Genomic DNA, 20,451 nt, shown 5'->3' with positions numbered 1-20,451 from the left:
CTTTCCTTCTGGAGTTCTGGGTAGAAATATATTTAGACTTTGTCATTCTGTGTTCTATGTCTCTTAAGCCCCTTTTCATATTTTCCATTCTCTTTGGCTATGTGGGTGTGTTCTGGGTGATTCATCAAATCTGTCTTTCACTCAGTTCAATAATTCTCTTCTCATGCATATATAGTCTGCTATTTAATGGTCCCGTTGAATTTTTTTGGTTCAACAATTTTATGTTTTGCTTCTGAAAGTTTAGGTTAATACTTTTCAAGTATATCTTGTAATCTCTCATGATCTCTTATAGCTTGCTCATTTTTGTGTGAGTCCCATCTTTTATTCCTTTAAACTAGTCACAGATTACAATTCTGAATTCTTCATCTGATCATCTGAAATCCTTGAGGGGTGGGTGGAGAATCTAAATCTGATATTTGTTGTTTCTAAGATTTGTGCATAGTGGGTTTTTTATTTCCTTTGGTGTTTGGTGACTTTTGCTTGTGAGTTCCTAGCTGGCTGATCTGAATCTGCAGAAAACCTGGATTTCTGATATGATCAAGTTTCACAAAACAGGGAGTGCTACTTTAATTTGGGACTCTGGTTCCTTTTGCCACTGGCAGTGGTAATATTAGATTAATGCCCAAGGTAGCCCCATTTCACTGCCCTGGTTTCCGTTTGCTTTGAGTGGGAGTGGGAAGAGGAGGTGGGTCCCTTGAAGGTTTATTTTACTTCCTGTGAGCCCCAGATTTTTATGTAGGTTCTATAGTTGGAGGATTTTTTATCTTCCAGAGAGTCAGAAGCAGAAGAGCCTATATTCTGCTTTTCAATTAAGGAGATGTCCTGTGTATATTCCATTTTCATATTAGAAATATATGCTTCCCAGGTGGCTCAGTGGTAAAGAATCTGCCTACAATGCACTAGACACAGATTCAGTTCCTGGGTCAGGAAGATCCCTGGAGAAGGGAATGGCAACCCTCTCCAGTATTCTCACCTGGGAAATCCCACGGACAGAGGAGCCTGGTGGGCAACAGTCCATGGGATTACAAAAGAGTCAGACACGGCTGAGCAACTAAACAACAACAATATTAGATATATATCATCCTTCTTTAAAGCTAACTTTTTTTTTACATACTGTTAATCTTCTAAATATTTTATTCATGACCTGCTTATGTGTTTTAGCTTAATGATTATTCTATCCTTTAATTTTACATCTTAGTCCCTCCTTTTCATGTGTTTGCTTATTTAGTATTCATTCCTTCAGTTGGCTTATTGAATCCCATGATGTTTGTACACTCTAAGCTGGAGAACCTTAAATATACTATCTTCATTTCTGGCTCTGATCTCCATCTTGCTGGTCATGGATTTTGGTTGCACACTTATGGTACATTCTCTTTAGATATTCAGCCCAAAGATGGATATTAAAATATCAGAAATTTTCCCAATTCCTCCATCCATTCTCCATCCATCTGCCTTTCCTCCCTACCTCACACTTCCTTCTCTTCTCACCGTCTTTCTCATGGTCCGCTAGATTCATATCCTTTTGTAATTTAAGTTCCACTCCCATGGACAACACTTATATAAGCTCTTGTCTGTCATTCTGCAGCATTTTTAGAATTTATCTTTTCTTCTCTTTTTCTGTCATCAAAAGCCTTGTCTGCTCATTCCTGAATTACCATCAGAGTTCCATAGCAACTTTCTTCTTAACTCTATTCCACAGATAGTAAGTCAACTTAACCATTTTGATTATGTTTTTAATCACAATCAGCTACTGTCTGGAACATATGGTTGCTCATTTTGTCAGTACTGGGTTGAAATTCCTAAGCCTGACGTTGGAGGCCCCCTGGCAGCTGTGCCGCTTGTAGAAGGTGGTCACGTTTCCTTCTTACCGTTTTCCCTCTTCGCCTGACTGCCCTGCATGGCCTGCTATAATCAGCTTCTTTTCCTGCACGTAGAACTTGCTGATTTCTCAGTGCTTCCTGCCCTGAGCCCCTTCCTGCCTACTCTCTACCACCTCATGTCTGTAGCCTTGTTGAGCAGCTCTCCTGTCACTGTGAGCCGATCAAGGTAACACTTTCTTCTGCATACCTTTTAGAGAGAGTTGACTTGCATATTTTGCTAATGTACATTGTGATCATTTTGTGTAATTTGTGTACATTTTGTCTTTCCATGCCAGTTATGTAAAATGAGGGGGTGCAGATTGCCTCCCAGCGTTCTAGTCCCATATTTAACCCACGGTCCAGTGCTGGGCAGTGCTCAGGGAAGCCTGCTACACCTGTAACAAGGATGGGTCTGGGTGGGGTTTACGCCCTCCCTGCCAACACGCTGGTGACTTATACCTCCTGGAGGATGATATCCATTATGCATGTGTACCCAAGCAGAGGTACAGCTAGAACCTCAACATAAATGATTTCCATGTAACTTGGCATCCCTCCTCCATAGACCATGTTAATTGGATGCCAGCTGATAAAGCAGAAGTCTTAAATTTAAGATCTTGGGTAATTTATAACTCGGTCACAGTAATTAGTGAACCCATATCCTTCCAATGCAGAATGTCATTCAGTTTTTTGTTACTGTTCTTGCTGTTCATTTGTTTCTTTTTCTTTAGACATATGGACTAGAAACTTAACAGTCTTGTAAAAATTAACACTTTTCTGTAACCAGCGCAATCTTTCTTTCTGTCTGAAGATCTTAGTTCGAAGAAGCAGCAGCCCCATTGAATTGGATTTGAAAGATGACTCACAGCAGATGCAAGGAAAATGTCGGGAGAGACAGAAGAGTAAGTACCAGGAGATGTGGTCTGTGTTCGTCAAGCTTCAACATGGATGGACTTTGTTTCCTTTTGACTTTCTAACTTGAATGATATCATCTGAAGATATGATGTTGTGACATGGGACATTTTTATTTGTGGAATCCCAGGATAGATGGGTGGTTAGTACCAGTCAAACATTAAACACTACCCAGTTACCTTCAAGAATTGTCTTTCCAGCCCTGGGTCTTTCTCCAGGTGAAAAGCACAACCAAGGCTGATGGCTGGTGAGGAGACAGGCCCAGAAGGAAGAATGGTCTTCCTTCTGGAAGTTTCCCTAGGTTCAGAACACAAAGCTTCTGCAGTACCTTGCCGTCGGTGGTATAAGTATTTAAAATTTGCCTGGGACGGTGAGATGTACCGTTAGGTACTGTGATATGCGGCCCTAATACTCTGCTTCCCTGAGGTCCTCTGCCATGTCCCCTCCTTCTTGGTCGTTCCTGGTGGAGGACAGAGCAGGAACGCTTCGGCTCCACCTTCTAGAGTCCCGGGACAGGCAAAGTGAGGGACCTCGCAGGTGACTGGGCTAGCTGTCAGTTCTCTGAATGTGAATACCTGACAGTAGATTAGTAGCAGCAAGGCTGGGGGACGGTCAGCGGCTGACCCAGAGGGCACCAGGAGGGCTGCAGGCAGAGGGGGCGGGCACGCCATCTGTGGGCAGCAGACAGGGGAATTAAGGGGCAGGCCGACAGAGTCGGTTCTGTGTCAGACTGAATAGCCAGGTAGGGCTTTGCAGCCTTTGACAGCATCATTGTACCATGACAAATCAGAATGCTTCAGTGCTTAGAGGGGGAGAATCCTATTGGTGGGATGCCTCATCCCCCGGTGATCCTAGGTGACTTGCCGAGGTTCATGTCTAGACGTAGATTCTTCAGCCTGGAAGCTTGAACCTGCCTTTGTAGTGGGATCAGTTCCCATCCACCTCCTCTAGCCTCCCCTGTTTCACAGTTGAGTAAGTCAGGGTACAAGTTGTGAGGATGTGCTCTGGTGGGTACCAGGGGAACTCAGTTAAGACCTGTGAAGAGTCAGAGCCCAAAAGACAACTCACATCCACACCTGGAAGCTGTGTCGTTGGCCAGGGGCCCCACGCAGGCCCCTGTCCCCTGAACCATCCCCACCGGGGCAGCTGCTTAGGTCCTTGTGTGCTGGGACCATGGAGGTGCTCGTGCCCTGCCCTGGCCTTCTTGGACTGTATCTTCCGTCATTCCAGGTGACAGTGTGAGCAGTGACCCCACTCTGGGCTGCAGCGCCGAGGCAGAGCTGTCCCTGAGTCCCTGGCAGACCTGCGAGGAAGACCCAGATCTGAGCCCGCCCGCGGATTCTGTGACCGACGCCGACGCCCGCCACTGGTTACAGCTCCGGCCAACGGATGCTTCGAACCTAACAGGTAACCACGTCCCTCAGACGAGGCAGCAGCGTTCACAGGGTTTCCCAGGTGTGAGGATGCTAGGGCATCCTTCGGCACAGTGATGATGGGGGCTGTCCCCTCCCACATGGGTGTGCCCACCCCAGTCCCACCATCCCCACCCCCTGGTCACAATCAGCGGCAGAGTCTTGGTGTCCTGCGTGCAGAGGATTCTGAAACAGTGGAAGAAGAGGGAGGAAACCCATCGTGCCCACACCCGCTGTCCAACACGTGAGGAGGTGGCTGATATTTAGGGCGATGCTTTGCCATCCCTGACCAGATTTGCTTTACTCTGAAAGCAGAGAAAAGTGATTTCTCCAACTTACATGTGCCACGAATCCAGGAGAAGTTAAAGAATTTGAATACTTACCTATTATTGTTTTCTTTAACTTTGCCATAGAATCTTTGATGCATGCAAGATAAGTTGTGATGCAAGTTATGGATCGGTGAGCCTGCCTTGAGCCTAAGAAGTAGAATAGCTGCCCCACCAGTGAGACCCCCAACAGGGGGGCTCCCTTCTCAAATCCTTCCCTTCTCTTGTCATTTTATGTGAATACTGTGACCCTGTCCGCAGTGGGATTTTTTTAATTAATTAATTTATTTTTGCAATTATTTAAGTTTTCCTGGGGTTTTTAATAACATTGCCATTTCTTTATAAAGTGTTAACCACAGTATCTGTCTCTTCAAACAACATATCATTTAATTTTGGTTTTAAGCTTTTTAAAAATGTCGTCATATTCTGTATTTTTTTTTTTTTTTTTGCAACATTTTTCCCTTGAGTATTCGTAGTTCTAAGATTCATGAATAGGTTATAGAGCCGAACTTTCTGGGATGGCATCCAGGCTCTGCCAAGGAGTTGCTGGGTGGCCTTGAGCTGGTAAATCTCTCTGTCCTTCAGTTTCTCTTTACAGTAGAGTGGGGATACTAATAGTCCATATTATAGGGTTGTTGGAGGAATCAGTGAGTGAGCCTCTAAGTCAAGCACATAGAGCAGGTTTAGCTCTTCCTATGCATGCACACACACATGCACGCCCATGCATACACACATATCGTGTGACCCTGGGAAAGTGAACCTCTTTCACTTTAGGTTCAGTTCCCTGGCCTGTCACACAGAGGGCACCAAGAGAAGTTGGGTTTTTGTTTTGCTTGGTTTTGGTAAGAAATTGTCTGGAGAGGCCAGTGTTCTGAGGAGCTCAGCATGGGAGGTGCCCACCACGGCCATATCCCTCCTGGCCCACCACGTTCCCAGGTCCACAGACATCCTTGGTGAGAACCGCAACAGCAAACCACAAAGCACGTGTTGAGTAAAACGTGGTATTAAACCACTAAAAATCATTTTAAAATTGGAAGTAAAGGCTAAACTCTTAACTTAGCTTTTTTTTTTTAACTAAGCAAACTGGTTTTCATAAATTAAAGTATAAATTTTAACCAGTCTCTATGTTTTGGGAAATTTCTAATAAAGTAGCATAAAAACTTCATAAAATTTATGTAGAAAAATGGTGCTGGATAAAAATCTTTTATCTATGAGATAGATAAGACCAAAAAGAATGATCTTAATGTGCATTTAATGTTTATCTTAATTACAACTGGAAAAACAAACCAGTTAACTGTAAATGAACAACGCATTGCCCTATAATGCTGTAACTGCCGCCCTTAAGAGATAGTGGACATTTTTGGTCTAAATGTTCGCCTCTGCCCATGGTAGAAGCCTTGTAAAGTTAATGAGAAAACAGTTGACAAAACCAATGTGCTTACTTTTATAACTTATTGGGTAGTAATTGGTGCTTCTCAAATTTGTGGTTCTTTCATTATAGAAATTTCTATAGTATATATAATGATAATTTCTATAATATATATAATACAAAATCATTATATATAGAAAATAAATATAATAATTGTGAATAATAATATCATAAAATTATGAAGGATTTAACAGTTTATAAAGAACTTTGAAACATCCTCTTTGATTTTTATGGTAAGCAGGTCAGGTTGTACAAATTCTGTTTGAGGGGTGGAGAAGCTGAGACCCAGAGAAATAGTGTCGTCTTACTGGAAAGTAGGCCCCAGCATTGGAACTGGCTTCCAGAGTGTTTTGACTCCAATTCCAGAGTCATGCCCACTCCTTTCTTCTGCGCTGCTGTTCAAATTAGAACTGCCAACCCTATTCAAACTATTTGAGAATTATTGATACACTTATGAAATCAGTGGCTTCTTTGGGTACAATATTCAGATTATCCAAGGGGAATCATCATCATGGTACTGTTTAAGACTTTAGTGCATTTTCAGTAAGCCGAATTTGCCTAAACAAGAACCAGCTTTAATTACGTTTATTGAAAAGAGAAAAAATTGGGTGATTACCTCTTTTGTCTGCCTTCTGGAAAGCTTAGCTCTGATCCCATCTCAGAGTGTCCCTGCTATGCTCAGTCTAATACACTTGTGTGAGGTAATTTCATATGATGCTTTCTTTGCTGTGATTAACTCCTCCAGATACTCAGCTCTTCTTTGAAATCCTAATATCGAGAATCAGTACACTCAGTTCAATAGTTCATCTTGTCATCTGTGAAAAGGACAAACTGTAATATGATAAGGTTTACGGATTATCACTGTTCTGAATTTAACTTTCTGTTCTTAGGAGAAAAACTTCTTCATAAATGGACAAAGCAAAACTCATGTTACCCTGATCTCTAGGACATGCAAAGCAAGCGATCCAACAATTTGAATGTATCTCCATTTCTCACTGAATAATCCTACCAGTTATTAAATGCTTGGAATAATAAACTGCTTCTAAAATCTTAAATTCCTTTTTCACTGGTCAGCTAGCAGTTTAGTTTTGTATTTGCTTTCTTATTTAAATCATTTCATCTTTTTTGGAAATGACAGTTAAATTTTTAGTGGACTGCTTCAAAATGTGTCCGGGATTTGTATGGCAAGATATGGAGACATGGAGGTGACTGTCATGAAGGAAGAAGAGTTTAGAAAGAGGGGCACGGGGACCTCCCTGGTGGTCCAGGGGTTAAGAGTCTGCCTTGCAGTGCAGGGGACACAGGTTCGATCCCTGACCTGGGATGATCCCACGTGTCGCAGGGCAGCTAAGTCTGTGTGCCACAGCTGCTGAGCCTGTGCTCTGCCACAGTGAGAAGCCGCTGCCGTGAGAAGTCCTGTGTACCACAACTAGAGAGTAGCCCCCACTTTGCCTTAATTAGAAAAACTTCATTGTTCCCTCGGGCAACAGTGAAGACCCAGCACAGCCAAAAATAGTAAATTTTTGAAAAAAGAAATATGGGCACAGCATGCCCCATGGGAGGGCACATGGGGGATCACCCAGGTTGGTGGGGAAGTAAGAAGAGCGAGCAAAACATGGGCAACATCCTTTATCATCATTTGCACAGGTAAGGGAAGGCAGGGTGGACTAAGCAGACTGGGGATCGGCTGGTTTAGCTCATTTCAGCTGAATCTGAAGCACAGACACTGGCCCAGGCAGCCAGGTTCCAGACCCTGCAGCGATGAGGGCACCGGGGCATCCCCTTGTTGGTGAGAGCTAGACAGACGAAGGTGGTCAGGATGCCTGGTTTGGGATTGTGAGGTTTACATGTGAACGACATACTCCCTGGTGAGTTGTTTGCCATCTCTAGGAATTGGCAGCCGTGGGAGTGGCAGCCCCTCCTGGCCAGGGAGGCCCCAGATGCCAGAGTATCAAGAATACCAAAAATAAGAAAGTAGACTTGACTCACATGTAAGTTTTGTTCAGTTGAGCTTATGATTTTCAAGAAGGGGGTATTTTTAACTCTATAGAAAAGCTATGACAAACCTAGACACCGAATTAAAAAGCAGAGGTATTACGTTGCCGACAAAGGTCAGTATAATCAAAGCTATGGTTTTTCCAGTAGTCATGTACAGATGTGAAAGTTGGACCATAAAGAAGGCTGAGTGCCGAAGAATTGATGCTTTTGAACTGTGGTGTTGGAGAAGACTCTTGAGAGTCCCTTGGACAGCAAGGAGATTCAACTAGTCCATTGTAAAGGAAATCAGTCCTGAATATTCATTGGAAGGACTGATATTGAAGCTGAAGCTCCAATACTTTGGCCATCTGATGTGAAAAGCTGACTCACTGGAAAAGACCCTGATGCTGGGAAAGATTGAGGGCAGGAGGAAAAGGGGACAACAGAGGATGAGATGGTTGGATGGCATCGCCAACTCAATGGACATGAGTTTGAACAAACTCCAGGACCTGGTGAAAGACAAGGAGGCCTGGAATGCTGCAGTCCATGGGGTCACAGAGTCAGACACAACTGCATGACTGAAAAACAATAGCTAAGTATCGATATTGCTGCTGACCTCATCTCTTATTTAGCAAATAAGCTTATAGTCTAGAAAGACTGCTTTTGATGCTATAACAAATAAAAAGATTACTAAGCCATAGCCACGACCAACCGAAGAACTTACCAAGAGGACAGAAAAAATAAGACATTTATCCTGATGAGGACAAATAATGGGATAGGTGTGATGAGACTTATTTAAAGGGAGTTTTAATCACAGAGATAGACATGGACTAAAAGAATGAAATATAAAACATATACTGGATGCATAAGGACATGGAGTTGTGGTACACGAAAGAGGCAGCCTTGTAGATCTGACAAGAGAAGGATGGGCTGCCTAGTTAAGCATGCAGAACATTTAGCCAGCGGGCAGAAAACCTCACACCCTGATTGCAGCCAAATTCCAATGGTTAAATACTCAAATGTAAACAGGAAAATTTAAAAACTTTGGGAAGAAAATATCTTTCTAAAAATTCTAAGACCTTGAGGGAGAGAAGACTTTCTTAAAATGAGATGAAAAAAACAACTAACCATAAGAAAGTGTCTGTCATTAATTCAACTCCAGCATAAATAAAACTTTCTTTTCGTTGTCAGAGAGACTTTTAAGAACCGAGAGTTAGCAGAACCTTGACGGTTAAGGGCCACCTTCGGTGCTTCTTCTTTTCCAGGTACCTATTACATCGGTGGTACTCTTTTTTTTTTAAAACATTTTTGGCTGCTCTGGGTCTCCATTGCTACTCTCAGGCATTCTCTAGTTGCAGCAGGTGAGGGCTGCTCTTGGTCGCAGCGTGCAGCTTTCTTATTGCAGTGGCTTCTCTTGTTTTGGAGCACAGGGTCTAGAGTGCGGGCTCAGTAGTTACGGCCCACAGGCTTAGTTGTCCTTGCGCACGTGGGATCCTCCCAGACCAGGGATTGAACCTGTGTCTCCTGCATTAGCAGGAGGATTCTCAACCACTGGAAGTCTAGTGCTACATCTTAAGATCAGATTCAGTTAGAAGTAGTTTCCAACCCTTCGCTTTAGTGGAGGAAGGGTCAGTGGTGGTGCCCCGCTTCAGGGATGGGATTGCCATTGGTGATAGGTTGTTCACAGCTGGTTTTTGGCTCTAGGACAGTACAGTGCATGACGGGAGAGGATCAGTCAGAGACTACTTCAGTTGGGGGATGAATCAGCTTTCAGCTGCAGGCTCTTGTTTGATTTAGTTTAAAACAACACATTTTAACCTTTTTTTGGTAGTAAAAAATATATATGATTGGGTTTCAAAATCTCTCTTAGTATACTTACCCCAACCCTGCCTTTCAATGTTGTTACTGAAATCCTTTGACCACTTCTGCTTTGAATTATAGCTTCTGCTTTTAATTATCCCTGCTACCTGCCACCAAAACTGTTTTTGCATGAATGGTTTGTCAGCGTCTGCCACTGCACACATTTTTGGAATCTCCACCAGGCTTTGATCTGTTTTGGAAATATCAAATGTCCTAAAGAAAAATCATGATGATAAGTACCATGAGATTGGTTAATCACCTTGGAGATCTTTAAATGAATGTTACCTGTCTGGGAAGCAGATGAGAAAGGCCACAGTGATGGTCAACAGAGTGCCAACCTGCTGTTTCTCCACTTTAAAACATTTATTTATTTGGCTTTGCCAGGTGTTAGTTGTGGCATGTGGGATCTAGTTCCCTGACTAGGGATTGAACCTGGGCTCCCTGCACTGGGAGCATGGAGTCCTAGCCACTGGACCACCAGGCAAGTCCCTTATTTCTCCACTTTTTAATCATCAAAGTCTAGGCCTAATTTTTCTGGTCCCAGAATTAAGGTGTTTCAGTTGAGCTTTTGGATTTGTCCCTTTTCAACTCAAATGGGAAAATCATTTTCAAAGCACTGGCCATGCTTCATGTATACTCCACCAAGCCTACACAAAATTGCTGGCATGTGAAGTCGCCATTTGGTTGGCTGCCTTATTTTACCAATCACCAAGACTTATTTCATGACTAAAATCCTTTGTACATTTGCAAAGTTTTAAACTTCAGATTGCTCCTGTATTAAAAACCTGTATGTGTTTGGGGAAAGATGATATAATTTTGTTTGCAAGACTTCCTACTTTAATAAAAAATATTTAATGTCTCTGAAGCATTTAGCAAGAATGAAACAAAAAGGTGCTCTTAGGCTAGCATACTAGCTTGCTCATGAAAAAGAAAATGAACTGTTTGGTATTTTTGAGGTGAACGTGAAATTTTCAGAAATCTCTCAAATCCCAATTTTTAATTAAGCGCCGCTTCACTGAGGAACCATCTACATGTGAAATGTCAGCATCTGTTCTGTTGCTTATGCCACAAGTGGAATCATTTTGGGCAAAAACATTTCAACTCATTAAAAAATTTTTTTCACGGTAATGTTGAGCATGCAGTCATTTCAAATACCTCGAAAAGACTCTCTGTATTTTGATAATGTGATGGGGGATGTTACCTAGAATTTTATCACTGAGGAATACATTTTTGGTAGGGAAGGGGGATCTTTCCACAATAGAGAATGTGATTGTTGGCAGGTTGCAGGGAGATGCAGGTGGTAAGGTACCTGACCTCTATTTACTTGGAGCGATCACTCAAGGGAAATCCCGGCATGATTGGAAGGCTGAAGGCTGATCTTCACCTCAGATGGCTACGTTGTGGGGGTGATGCTTGGGGATGGAGCAAAGGTCTAAGTCACCAAATCTTCTGACTCTTTTTTAACCCCTTATGGGGTTAAAGACTCATTGCATTCTTCATGAGAAAACTACATGCCATATGATGCTGTTTGTTCACTTGGAAGCTTAGGTTTATTTGTAAGGTTCGTTGAAGCTTCACCAGACCTTCTCAGACTGACGGATGCTTGATACCACACTCATTTGACAGACTAAACATCAGAAGGTTTTGTAAAAGTCAATCTGAGAGTCCAGAAGGTCCACAATTTGGCTTTTGCCGTCTATACAGGCGCAGTGTGGGGGATTCTAGCATGGATTATATGTGTCTCTTTAGTTGAGTATATTTATGACACTGATGTGGGAAATACTGATGTGTTTCACTCTAAGAAGAAACAGTGCTCCTGGTTTTGGGAAGGCTTTTCCATGACACACGTACCATCCTTATGAAATCTTCTGCTTCAGGGTCTTGTGCTCTTTCCATAATAAACATAATAAGCTGTTAGCTGCTGTGCAGGAAGCATCTAGAGCCGGCCGTGGATTTGCCCGGGCTCCTTGTCACACTTTTCTCCTGCTCCTGGCTGGCTCTGGTCCTTCCTCCCCTTGAGTTCCTCGCATCTGTAGACTGTGCTTCCATTTCTGTGGTTAGACCTGAAAAACCCCAACGGCACATGCACCTGGAATGATGCTCAATGGTGGTGGATGTTTGTTAGTATCTTTTTTTTAAGTCAACTTCTATACATGTACTACAAAGCAATAGAAAAAGCAAAGAACACTCTTTAAAAACATTAATAAAATAGGCAAATAGGAAAGATTGATCGAGGAAGAAATACTGGGAGTGAAAAAGGGAACAAAGCAATAAAAACAACATAAAAATTAAAAACAATTCAATAGGTTAATTCCAATAGATTTATAAAAGTAGAGGACAATTCCTAGCTGTACTGAAGCTTCAAATAAAAGAGAAGCTGTCTTTTTCAACCTGCTCCAGATATGTTGAAGCTCTCCAGAGTCAATAATTTTTCATATGAAAGTTTCAATTATCAGAATTATTTTTGAATCTAAGATTATAAAGGGAACTGTAGGAAAATAAGCAAAGCTTTTCCAACACAGAATTCTATACTCAGCCAAGCTATGAATTTACCAGTCAGGGAACCAAGACTTTCAGACATATGAGGACACACTCCTTTCTCAGGCATTTAGGAACATGCAGTCCACTAAAAGAAGAAGAAATACCACATACCATTTTGTGATTCTGCTCTTACAGATGAGAAGGGTAAATATATGTTCACACAATAGCCTGTACACATTTCTAGCTTTAGGTCTAATCAAACCAAAACCAGAAACTATCCAGTGTCTTTCATCAGGTGAATGGAAAAACTATGACACCTATGGATATACAACCCCCATGGATGAATCTCTCAAGTAAATACCTTATGCTAAGTGAAAGAAACCAGATGGAAAGGCTACTTACTAAAGAACTCCATTTATCTGACATTCTGGAAAAGGCAATGCTGTAAGGATAGGAAATGGCAGTGGTTGTCTGGAACAGAGGTTTGGGGAGGGGACCAATGGCATAGGGGCCCTGGTGGAATGAAGAGGAAGTTTCATGTCAGTTATGGAGGTGGTGTATGTGACAGCTACATGATCATACACATTTCTTACAGCTCCTTGAATCTAAGAAAGATAAAACTTGTTATAAGCAAATTATACATCCCACAAACCTGAGTTAACAGTGACAAACACCACAGATGTCACTCCTGCCTCGAGGCCGTCCTGGGCCACTTTTTCTCATGACCGTGCTCCCTCCGCATCCTACTCAAGTTCTCCTTCCTCTCCACTGCTTATGAAGACCTTCTCAGGGTCTCCAGGAACTGTCTGGTCATCTCTGGGTTGTCACCCTTCTAGTTGGAAGAATCAGAGTCATCTGACATTTCCTCATCAATCTCAGTTTCCTGTGCTTCCAAGTTGTCAGCCATTTCACACCTCATCTCAATTATTTTATTCTGAATTGTTTTACTCTGAATTTCCATACATGTTCAAGCACAGGTCATTTGCACTAAAGATAAAAGGCTGTAACAATGAAATAAACATTGTGCTAACACACATTTTTCCTCACAGACAGCAGCGAATGCCTTGCTGATGATTGCAGTATAATTGCTGGGGGGACCCTCACCGGTTGGCACCCAGACTCAGCCGCTGTGTTGTGGCGAAGAATCTTGGGGATCCTTGGAGATGTGAATAATATCCAGTCACCCAAAATCCATGCCAGGGTGTTTAGCTATCTCTATGAACTCTGGTACAAGCTAGCAAAGGTATGTCCTGCTATTGTTACCTTTCATTCTAGTCTGGTAACATTGATTTGTCACTTAACCTAAAAACAGTGTTGCATGTAACTTTTGAACACATTCTGGACCATGAGTTTAGATACTGAGATAAAGTACATTTGGTGATCAAAAAATAAATAAAAATACTTATAGCTTGGTCATTTTATATATGTCTAAAAGTTATTTCATTTAATGCATAAATAAGCTATTGCTATAGGATATCAAAGAATGGGATACTATACAATAGTTGTAGTTACTCTCTTTATAAAAGCAGTACTGGTCTTACTGTACAGAATTTGAATGTAGAGAAATGCTAAGAAGAAATTTAACCTCACCGTCCACATGGAAAGCCATTATTAGTGTGTAATCTTATTTCTGAGGATAATTTTTGTAAAAGAACAATCTCTTGTCCTTTGTAAAAGAATACATATAATTTTCATTCTAGTGTTGGTTTTTGTTTACAATATATGTTTTCCCCATGTTAGTACTTTTTTTCTTTTTTCGAAAATGTGATTTGTGTTTATACAGTATAACTCATGAAACCATTCCTTATCACTTGAAGTTCAGGATGACCTCTGCAAGCATTGAGATTGAAGGAATAACAATGCCCTAGTTGTGCATTAGATCTAAAACCAGCACACAATTCAAAGAGACAGTACATCTCATGATAAGAGAAATACTTGTAAATGCTTTTCACTCAACTTACAGAAATTTAATTGACAGCAGCTATTTGACCGTGGAGCACGATATTGACGTGTCATTGGGATAAACTGTGTATTATCTTGCCTAAAATTCTCCTCGTTTCAAATCATAGATACGGGATAACCTGGCAATAAGCCTGGATAACCAGTCTTCTCCATCTCCTCCTGCCTTGATCCCACCGCTCAGAATGTTTGCATCATGGCTATTTAAGGCAAGTGAATATGTATTTATTCCTTTATTGTAATTTCCCCTTCCTTTCTGAAATTGAGTTTAAAAAATGTAATTGCCCAAGACTGCATGTTTTGAAGACAGACTGGGTCTTACTCAAGCCAGCGCTTCCCACATCTCCATAAACAACTTTGTGGACAACTGAGAAGTAAATGAAAGGACAAAATGCATCTGCATCTGGGGTTGATTAAATCTCTAAACGTCTCCTTGGCAGGCGACGACGCTGCCTGACGATTATAAGGAAGGCAAACTCCAAGCCTATAAGCTGATCTGCTCCATGATGACCCGGCGCCAGGACGTCCTGCCCAACTCAGACTTCCTGGTGCATTTTTACCTTGTCATGCACCTGGGACTGACCAGCGAGGACCAGGTATCTGTGAAACCTCCATTGCATGTGTCATGTTTTTGCAGATGAAATTGGGGTTTATGAAAGTACCTCTGAAAGTTGAAATTCTCCATAGTTTCGAGTCTTTCACATGCAGCAGCACCAGTGGCCTTTCAGGAATGAGTCCGACGTGTCTCATCCAGGCTGCTTCTCCCCACTGACACTACATTTCACCAACCGAATTTGAATTTTACTCTGTGGCCTGTCCAGTTCTGTGTGATCTAATCTCTGCCTGTTGCCAGCCTCAGAAATACTCATCTCACTCATTTTTTTGCTGGAGTTCTACATTAGATATTGGGTTATGAAGAAAATGACTTTGGTCATTTAAAAATGTTTGAAAGCTACTGTTTAATGAGTTAGGATGTTCTCAAGAATGACCTCACCTTAAATTATGGTTTCTGACATCTCTTGAAGGGGAAGTAATTTCTCTTAAAGAAATGTGATTGTGGTTAAGTTGAAACAGAAGGGCCACAGGAGCCACCGACAGTCACCAGCCTGTAGCCTCTGGCCTTCCTCCTTCTAGAAGCCCCCTGCTTATGGGCGGAAGACGGGGAAGGGGGTGGGACCGCTGACTTGACTTACTCTCTGAATATCAAGCAGGCAAGTGACATGATTGGTTTGTGAAGCTTGAGATTGTCCTGGACTTTACTTGGAGGATGGGTTTAGAAATGTGACAGTACTAGGATAGAGGAGGACATTGGGCCTGGAGATTAATGAGGAAGTGATTAAACAAATATAGGTGTTTTTTTGTTTTTTTTTTTTAATGGCAAGAAATCAGATGGTAGCATTGGAGGTTGGAAAAAGGAAAGGGAAGAGTTTAAGAAATATGAAGGCATTTAATTTTAGCACCAGGTCCTCTTGACTGATAGCTTGACTGGGTTTCCCTGATGGCTCAGTTGATAAAGAATCCGCCTGCAATGCAGGAGACCCCGGTTCAATTCCTGGGTCAGGAAGATCCACTGGAAAAGGGATAGGCTACCCACTCCAGTATTCTGGTCTAGAGGATTCCATGGACTGTGTGGTCCGTGGGGTTGCAAACAGTCAGACATGACTGAGTGACTTTTACTTCACTTCCTCTTGACTGATTATAGGTTTGGGAATGTTTCAGAATTTACCCTTTAAATTGATAATACTTATCATTGAACTTGAGTCATTTGTGAACTACCGAGTAGCCATCCTTTCTGTCTTTAGTTGATGCTTTGAATATATGATGCAGACACACAAACCTCTTGATACATGTAAGAAGTCATTCTCCAAATTTGCCAGCCTTGCCTTGTGCCCTGTTTAAAACCCTTGTGAAATATTCCCTGCTGGGCTTACCTTGTAGCTCAGTTGGTAAAGAGTCTGCCTGCAGTGCAGGAGACCTGGGTTCGATCCCTGGGTTGGGAAGATCCCCTGGAAAAGGAAATGGCAACCCACTCCAGTATCCTTGCCTGGAAAATGTCATGGACAGAGGAGCCTGGTGGGCTGCAGTCCATGGGGTCGCAAAGAGTCAGGTACGACTGAGCGACTAACACTTAACTAGCTAACTTAACTTAAACTCTTTGAGCTTTAGTCATTGAGCTTTTCCCCTGAATTAATAGCCATACTCTCCTACTGAGTTGTCTCTGTCATATTCACTACATTTCCAGCAGCGTGCAGTGGACGTCTATAGAGCAGGTTGGACTTAGGTGCATGCAGAAGTAGGGATGTGTAAGTAGACTTGTTTGTACTCCTTGCTGAGATACGTTGCAGCCATCATTGCGGATGAAAGCATGTTTTATAGAATGATGCAACTCAGGGCATGTGGAAGATTAAGGGTAAAAATAGGAAAGAAAATTAACTCACATATATTAATGAGATCCCTCAGTGACAGAACCAAGAGAGGAAGGTGCAGTTAACAACTCTGTACCTTAAAGCAACATTTTGCTAAGCTTTGCAGGAAAAACATCTACCTGGGAATAACAATCAGCTGTACAATCTCTGTAGAATTCTTTGTAGAATTTAATACAAATAAATTTGAAGTCAGCTGTAAACACTGAGTATTTCTAGAATGAGTTTTCCAGAAAGTCATGTAAATAGGTGTGTTTAGAGTCCTTTCTATTTTAAAGCGTGTTGGAATAAAAATGAAACAGTAAAATGAGATCTGTATATTATAACATTTGAGAACCCCTAACATTATTTCAAAAATGGGATTTTGCAGGGTAGAAAAAAGTTTTCAAAGTTTATATGTAAAATTTTAACACTTTAATGTATGCCTTATTTTTGGTTAAGTTTGATCTTTTGTAGTTCATTTTAAAATACATAAATCTTAAATGATGGCCCACTGCTAGTAGTAATCCCACCATCCAGAATTCTAAGAGAGAACAGGGATATCATAAATCTCTATTTTATAATCAGCCTTTTGTTTCGACCATTAGAAGCTCATGTTTTTATGTTTCATAGAATTGACTATGTTGCTGTAACCTTAACAATTATTGGTATATGTTTGAGAAGTGATGACTGTCTGCCAAACAGAATTACTCTAAATAAACTTTATTCCTTTGCCAGAAGTAAATTATGCAGAAGGCTTTCTAATGAAAGAAACTTCTCATTTAAGTAAGAAATGCCTCTGGTAATTAGTTTAACTTTTGGTCCACATGTCTGAATAGATCATGGTGGTTGCTCCAGAACTTCTATGACTTCTGGAAACACATGTTATATTAATTATAAAAAGCAAAGAAAGCATGTACTATAAAGAATACAGTTAAATTCAATGTCTTAATTGACAAACTGTGCACCTGTGACTTGGACCATCTCATGACTCTGTCTTATAAGAGTTTTCAAAGTGCTACGCTTTTATATAGTCTGGGACTAGACAGCTTCTTTCTTGTAGAGAGAATCTTGTAAAAAAATATTCCTTAGTTTTAATGAAATAAGTACTACCTAATCATTTTTTTTTCCATTTATTTTTATTAGTTGGAGGCTAATTACTTCACAACATTGCAGTGGGTTTTGTCATACATTGACATGAATCAGCCATGGAGTTACATGTATTCGCCATCCCGATCCCCCCTCCCACCTCCCTCTCCACCCGATTCCTCTGGGTCTTCCCAGTGCACCAGGCCTGAGCTCTTGTCTCCTGCATCCCACCTGGGCGGGTGATCTGTTTCACTATAGATAATATACATGCTGTTCTCTCGAAACATCCCACCCTCACCTTCTCCCACAGAGTCCAAAAGTCTGTTCTGTACTTCTGTGTCTCTTTTTCTGTTTTGCATATAGGGTTATCGTTACCATCTTTCTAAATTCCATATATATGTGTTAGTATGCTGTAATGTTCTTTATCTTTCTGGCTTACTTCACTCTGTATAATAGGCTCCAGTTTCATCCATCTCATTAGAACTGATTCAAATGAATTCTTTTTAACGGCTGAGTAATATTGCATGGTGTATATGTACCACAGCTTCCTTATCCATTCATCTGCTGATGGGCATCTAGGTTGCTTCCATGTCCTGGCTATTATAAACAGTGCTGTGATGAACATTGGGGTGCACGTGTCTCTTTCAGATCTGGTTTCCTCAGTCTGTATGCCCAGAAGTGGGATTGCTGAGTCATATGGTAGTTCTATTTCCAGTTTTTTAAGAAATCTCCACACTGTTCTCCATAGTGGCTGTACTAGTTTGCATTCCCACCAACAGTGTAAGAGGGTTCCCTTTTCTCCACACCCTCTCCAGCATTTATTGCTTGTAGACTTTTGGATAGCAGCCATCCTGACTGGCGTGTAATGGTACCTCATTGTGGTTTTGATTTGCATTTCTCTGATAATGAGTGATGTTGAGCATCTTTTCATGTGTTTGTTAGTCATCTGTATGTCTTCTTTGGAGAAATGTCTGTTTAGTTCTTTGGCCCATTTTTTTGATTGGGTCATTTATTTTTCTGGAATTGAGCTTCAGGAGTTGCTTGTTTATTTTTGAGATTAATCCTTTGTCTGTTGCTTCATTTGCTATTATTTTCTCCCAATCTGAGGGCTGTCTTTTAACTAGCTAATCATTTAAAAATTTTTAACAGATTAGTTTTGTCTTCCAAATAAAATCCGAGATGAATTTCTTCCTCTCACCTCTGGGTGGCACTCTTGTCTGCACAATGGTAGTTCACCCTCCAAACAGAGCCTTGAAAGTTCCCCGGAGACCCAGTTCCCTGAGGAGCTTGGTGCTATGACCTGGCCCAAGTTACAGATGCTTTCCCAGATCGGAGAGCAGCAAAACCATGTCAGTAGTGACTTAGAAAGTGTGGAATTAGAAATAAGATCTAAAATGTTAAAAATTCTTTTTTTCAAACATAAGAGCACTTCCAGTAATGGAAGATTTCTTTTTGCTAAAAAAAGTTATAAAATATCTCTCTGATGATGTTCTGTGTTACAGTCATATAAAGTAGCAGTTTCATCTAATATAATAACAAATTAGTTACATAAACAAATACAGTCATTTCTGTATTCTAAAGAAGTAATCGGAATACATATACCAAACAGCTTGAATTCAAAATGTAGCACATTCCAAACCAACTGCTTTTAATATTGTTTGGACCAGTTACTCAACAGTTTCGTAGATAAAACCATGGCCTTATCGAGCGACATGTCCCACATTAAGATGTGTATAGCGGGAGTTTGTGGTTTATTGGTGTGATGGAGAAAATGCTTTGAAATAGCTTTATTTTTCCTTGACTATGAATTTTTTAAGAAAAAATGGATCCTGTTGCTGATTTAGAAAATAATTAAGATGGTAAAGACTTTCAAAAATAACTATAAATTATGAGTAAGATTCAGGAAGGCTCTTGGGACTGCCTGGACTGGTTGTGCAGGGGGTCTTCTTGCTGGCTTTCCTCCGGCCTATTGCTCTGTGTCTGGGCTGGGGAGGCGGAGGGTCGCTATCTCTGCAACACCGCAGTGCCAGACCTGGGGCTGGGAACTTGTGATGTTGTCCATCGATTCTTCTCTGCAGTTCAGTTAGACAAATATCATGACCCGCTGTATAAATAGCTAAGGCTCAAAAGATATTGAGGGCATTTGCCCAGCGCCACACATAAGAAGGGCTATGAGAGCTTTCGGGAAGCCTGGCTTATTCCGCAGGGTCTGTCTCTCCCGTGGATTCCACACTGCACACGTCGGGCAAACAAACAGGCCTCAGCCACGTCCCTCCTCCTGTCTTGTCTCACCTGGGCTTTGTCCTCAGTCCTGCCCCCCACTCAGAGTCCTCCTCCCTTGGCCCCTCCTCGCATCCCCGCCTGCAATACCCTCCCTTGCTCCCACCCGGCTCCTCACCAGCTTCTCTTCCAAAGCTGTTCCCGGTTCTGCTTAGTTTGTCCTAATACTTAAGCAGCTTTTTCACCTCAGTCTCCCCCTCTGAATATGTGGACATGAAAGGAGCTAGGGTTTGGATTTATTAAAAACAGTTCCTATTAATTTCATCATTATTTAAAACATATGGACAGATCAATATGTGTGAAATGGAAAAGGACAGTTGAGGAAAGGAATGTTATTTTTATGTTTCTAAGAACATATATCAAAGACTGGAAAGTTTTCTTTGCTTAAAATTTAAGTAAACTATTTTTTAACAATGACTTACAGATTGAAGGTCTTAATGCAATTTGTCTGTTAAATACATCAAAGTT

The 20,451-nt window shown here is 41.4% G+C and overlaps 1 protein-coding gene across 2 annotated transcripts in view; it reads left to right on the top strand.

Moving 5' to 3' along the window:
- The window catches only part of RALGAPA2 (Ral GTPase activating protein catalytic subunit alpha 2), a 270,511-nt gene that overhangs the window by 109,255 nt on the left and 140,805 nt on the right, over positions 1-20,451 (top strand). For both annotated transcript variants that reach the window (XM_065921331.1, XM_065921330.1), the window contains exons 19-23: positions 2,668-2,758; positions 3,999-4,175; positions 13,303-13,496; positions 14,323-14,421; positions 14,653-14,808. In XM_065921331.1, coding sequence (XP_065777403.1) covers positions 2,668-2,758; positions 3,999-4,175; positions 13,303-13,496; positions 14,323-14,421; positions 14,653-14,808 — 717 coding nt within the window. The remainder of the gene's footprint in view (positions 1-2,667; positions 2,759-3,998; positions 4,176-13,302; positions 13,497-14,322; positions 14,422-14,652; positions 14,809-20,451) is intronic.

The sequence above is a fragment of the Muntiacus reevesi genome, chromosome 2 (assembly GCF_963930625.1).
Source record: "Muntiacus reevesi chromosome 2, mMunRee1.1, whole genome shotgun sequence".
NCBI lineage: Eukaryota > Metazoa > Chordata > Mammalia > Artiodactyla > Cervidae > Muntiacus > Muntiacus reevesi.
This window is presented reverse-complemented; position numbering and strand designations above follow the sequence as displayed.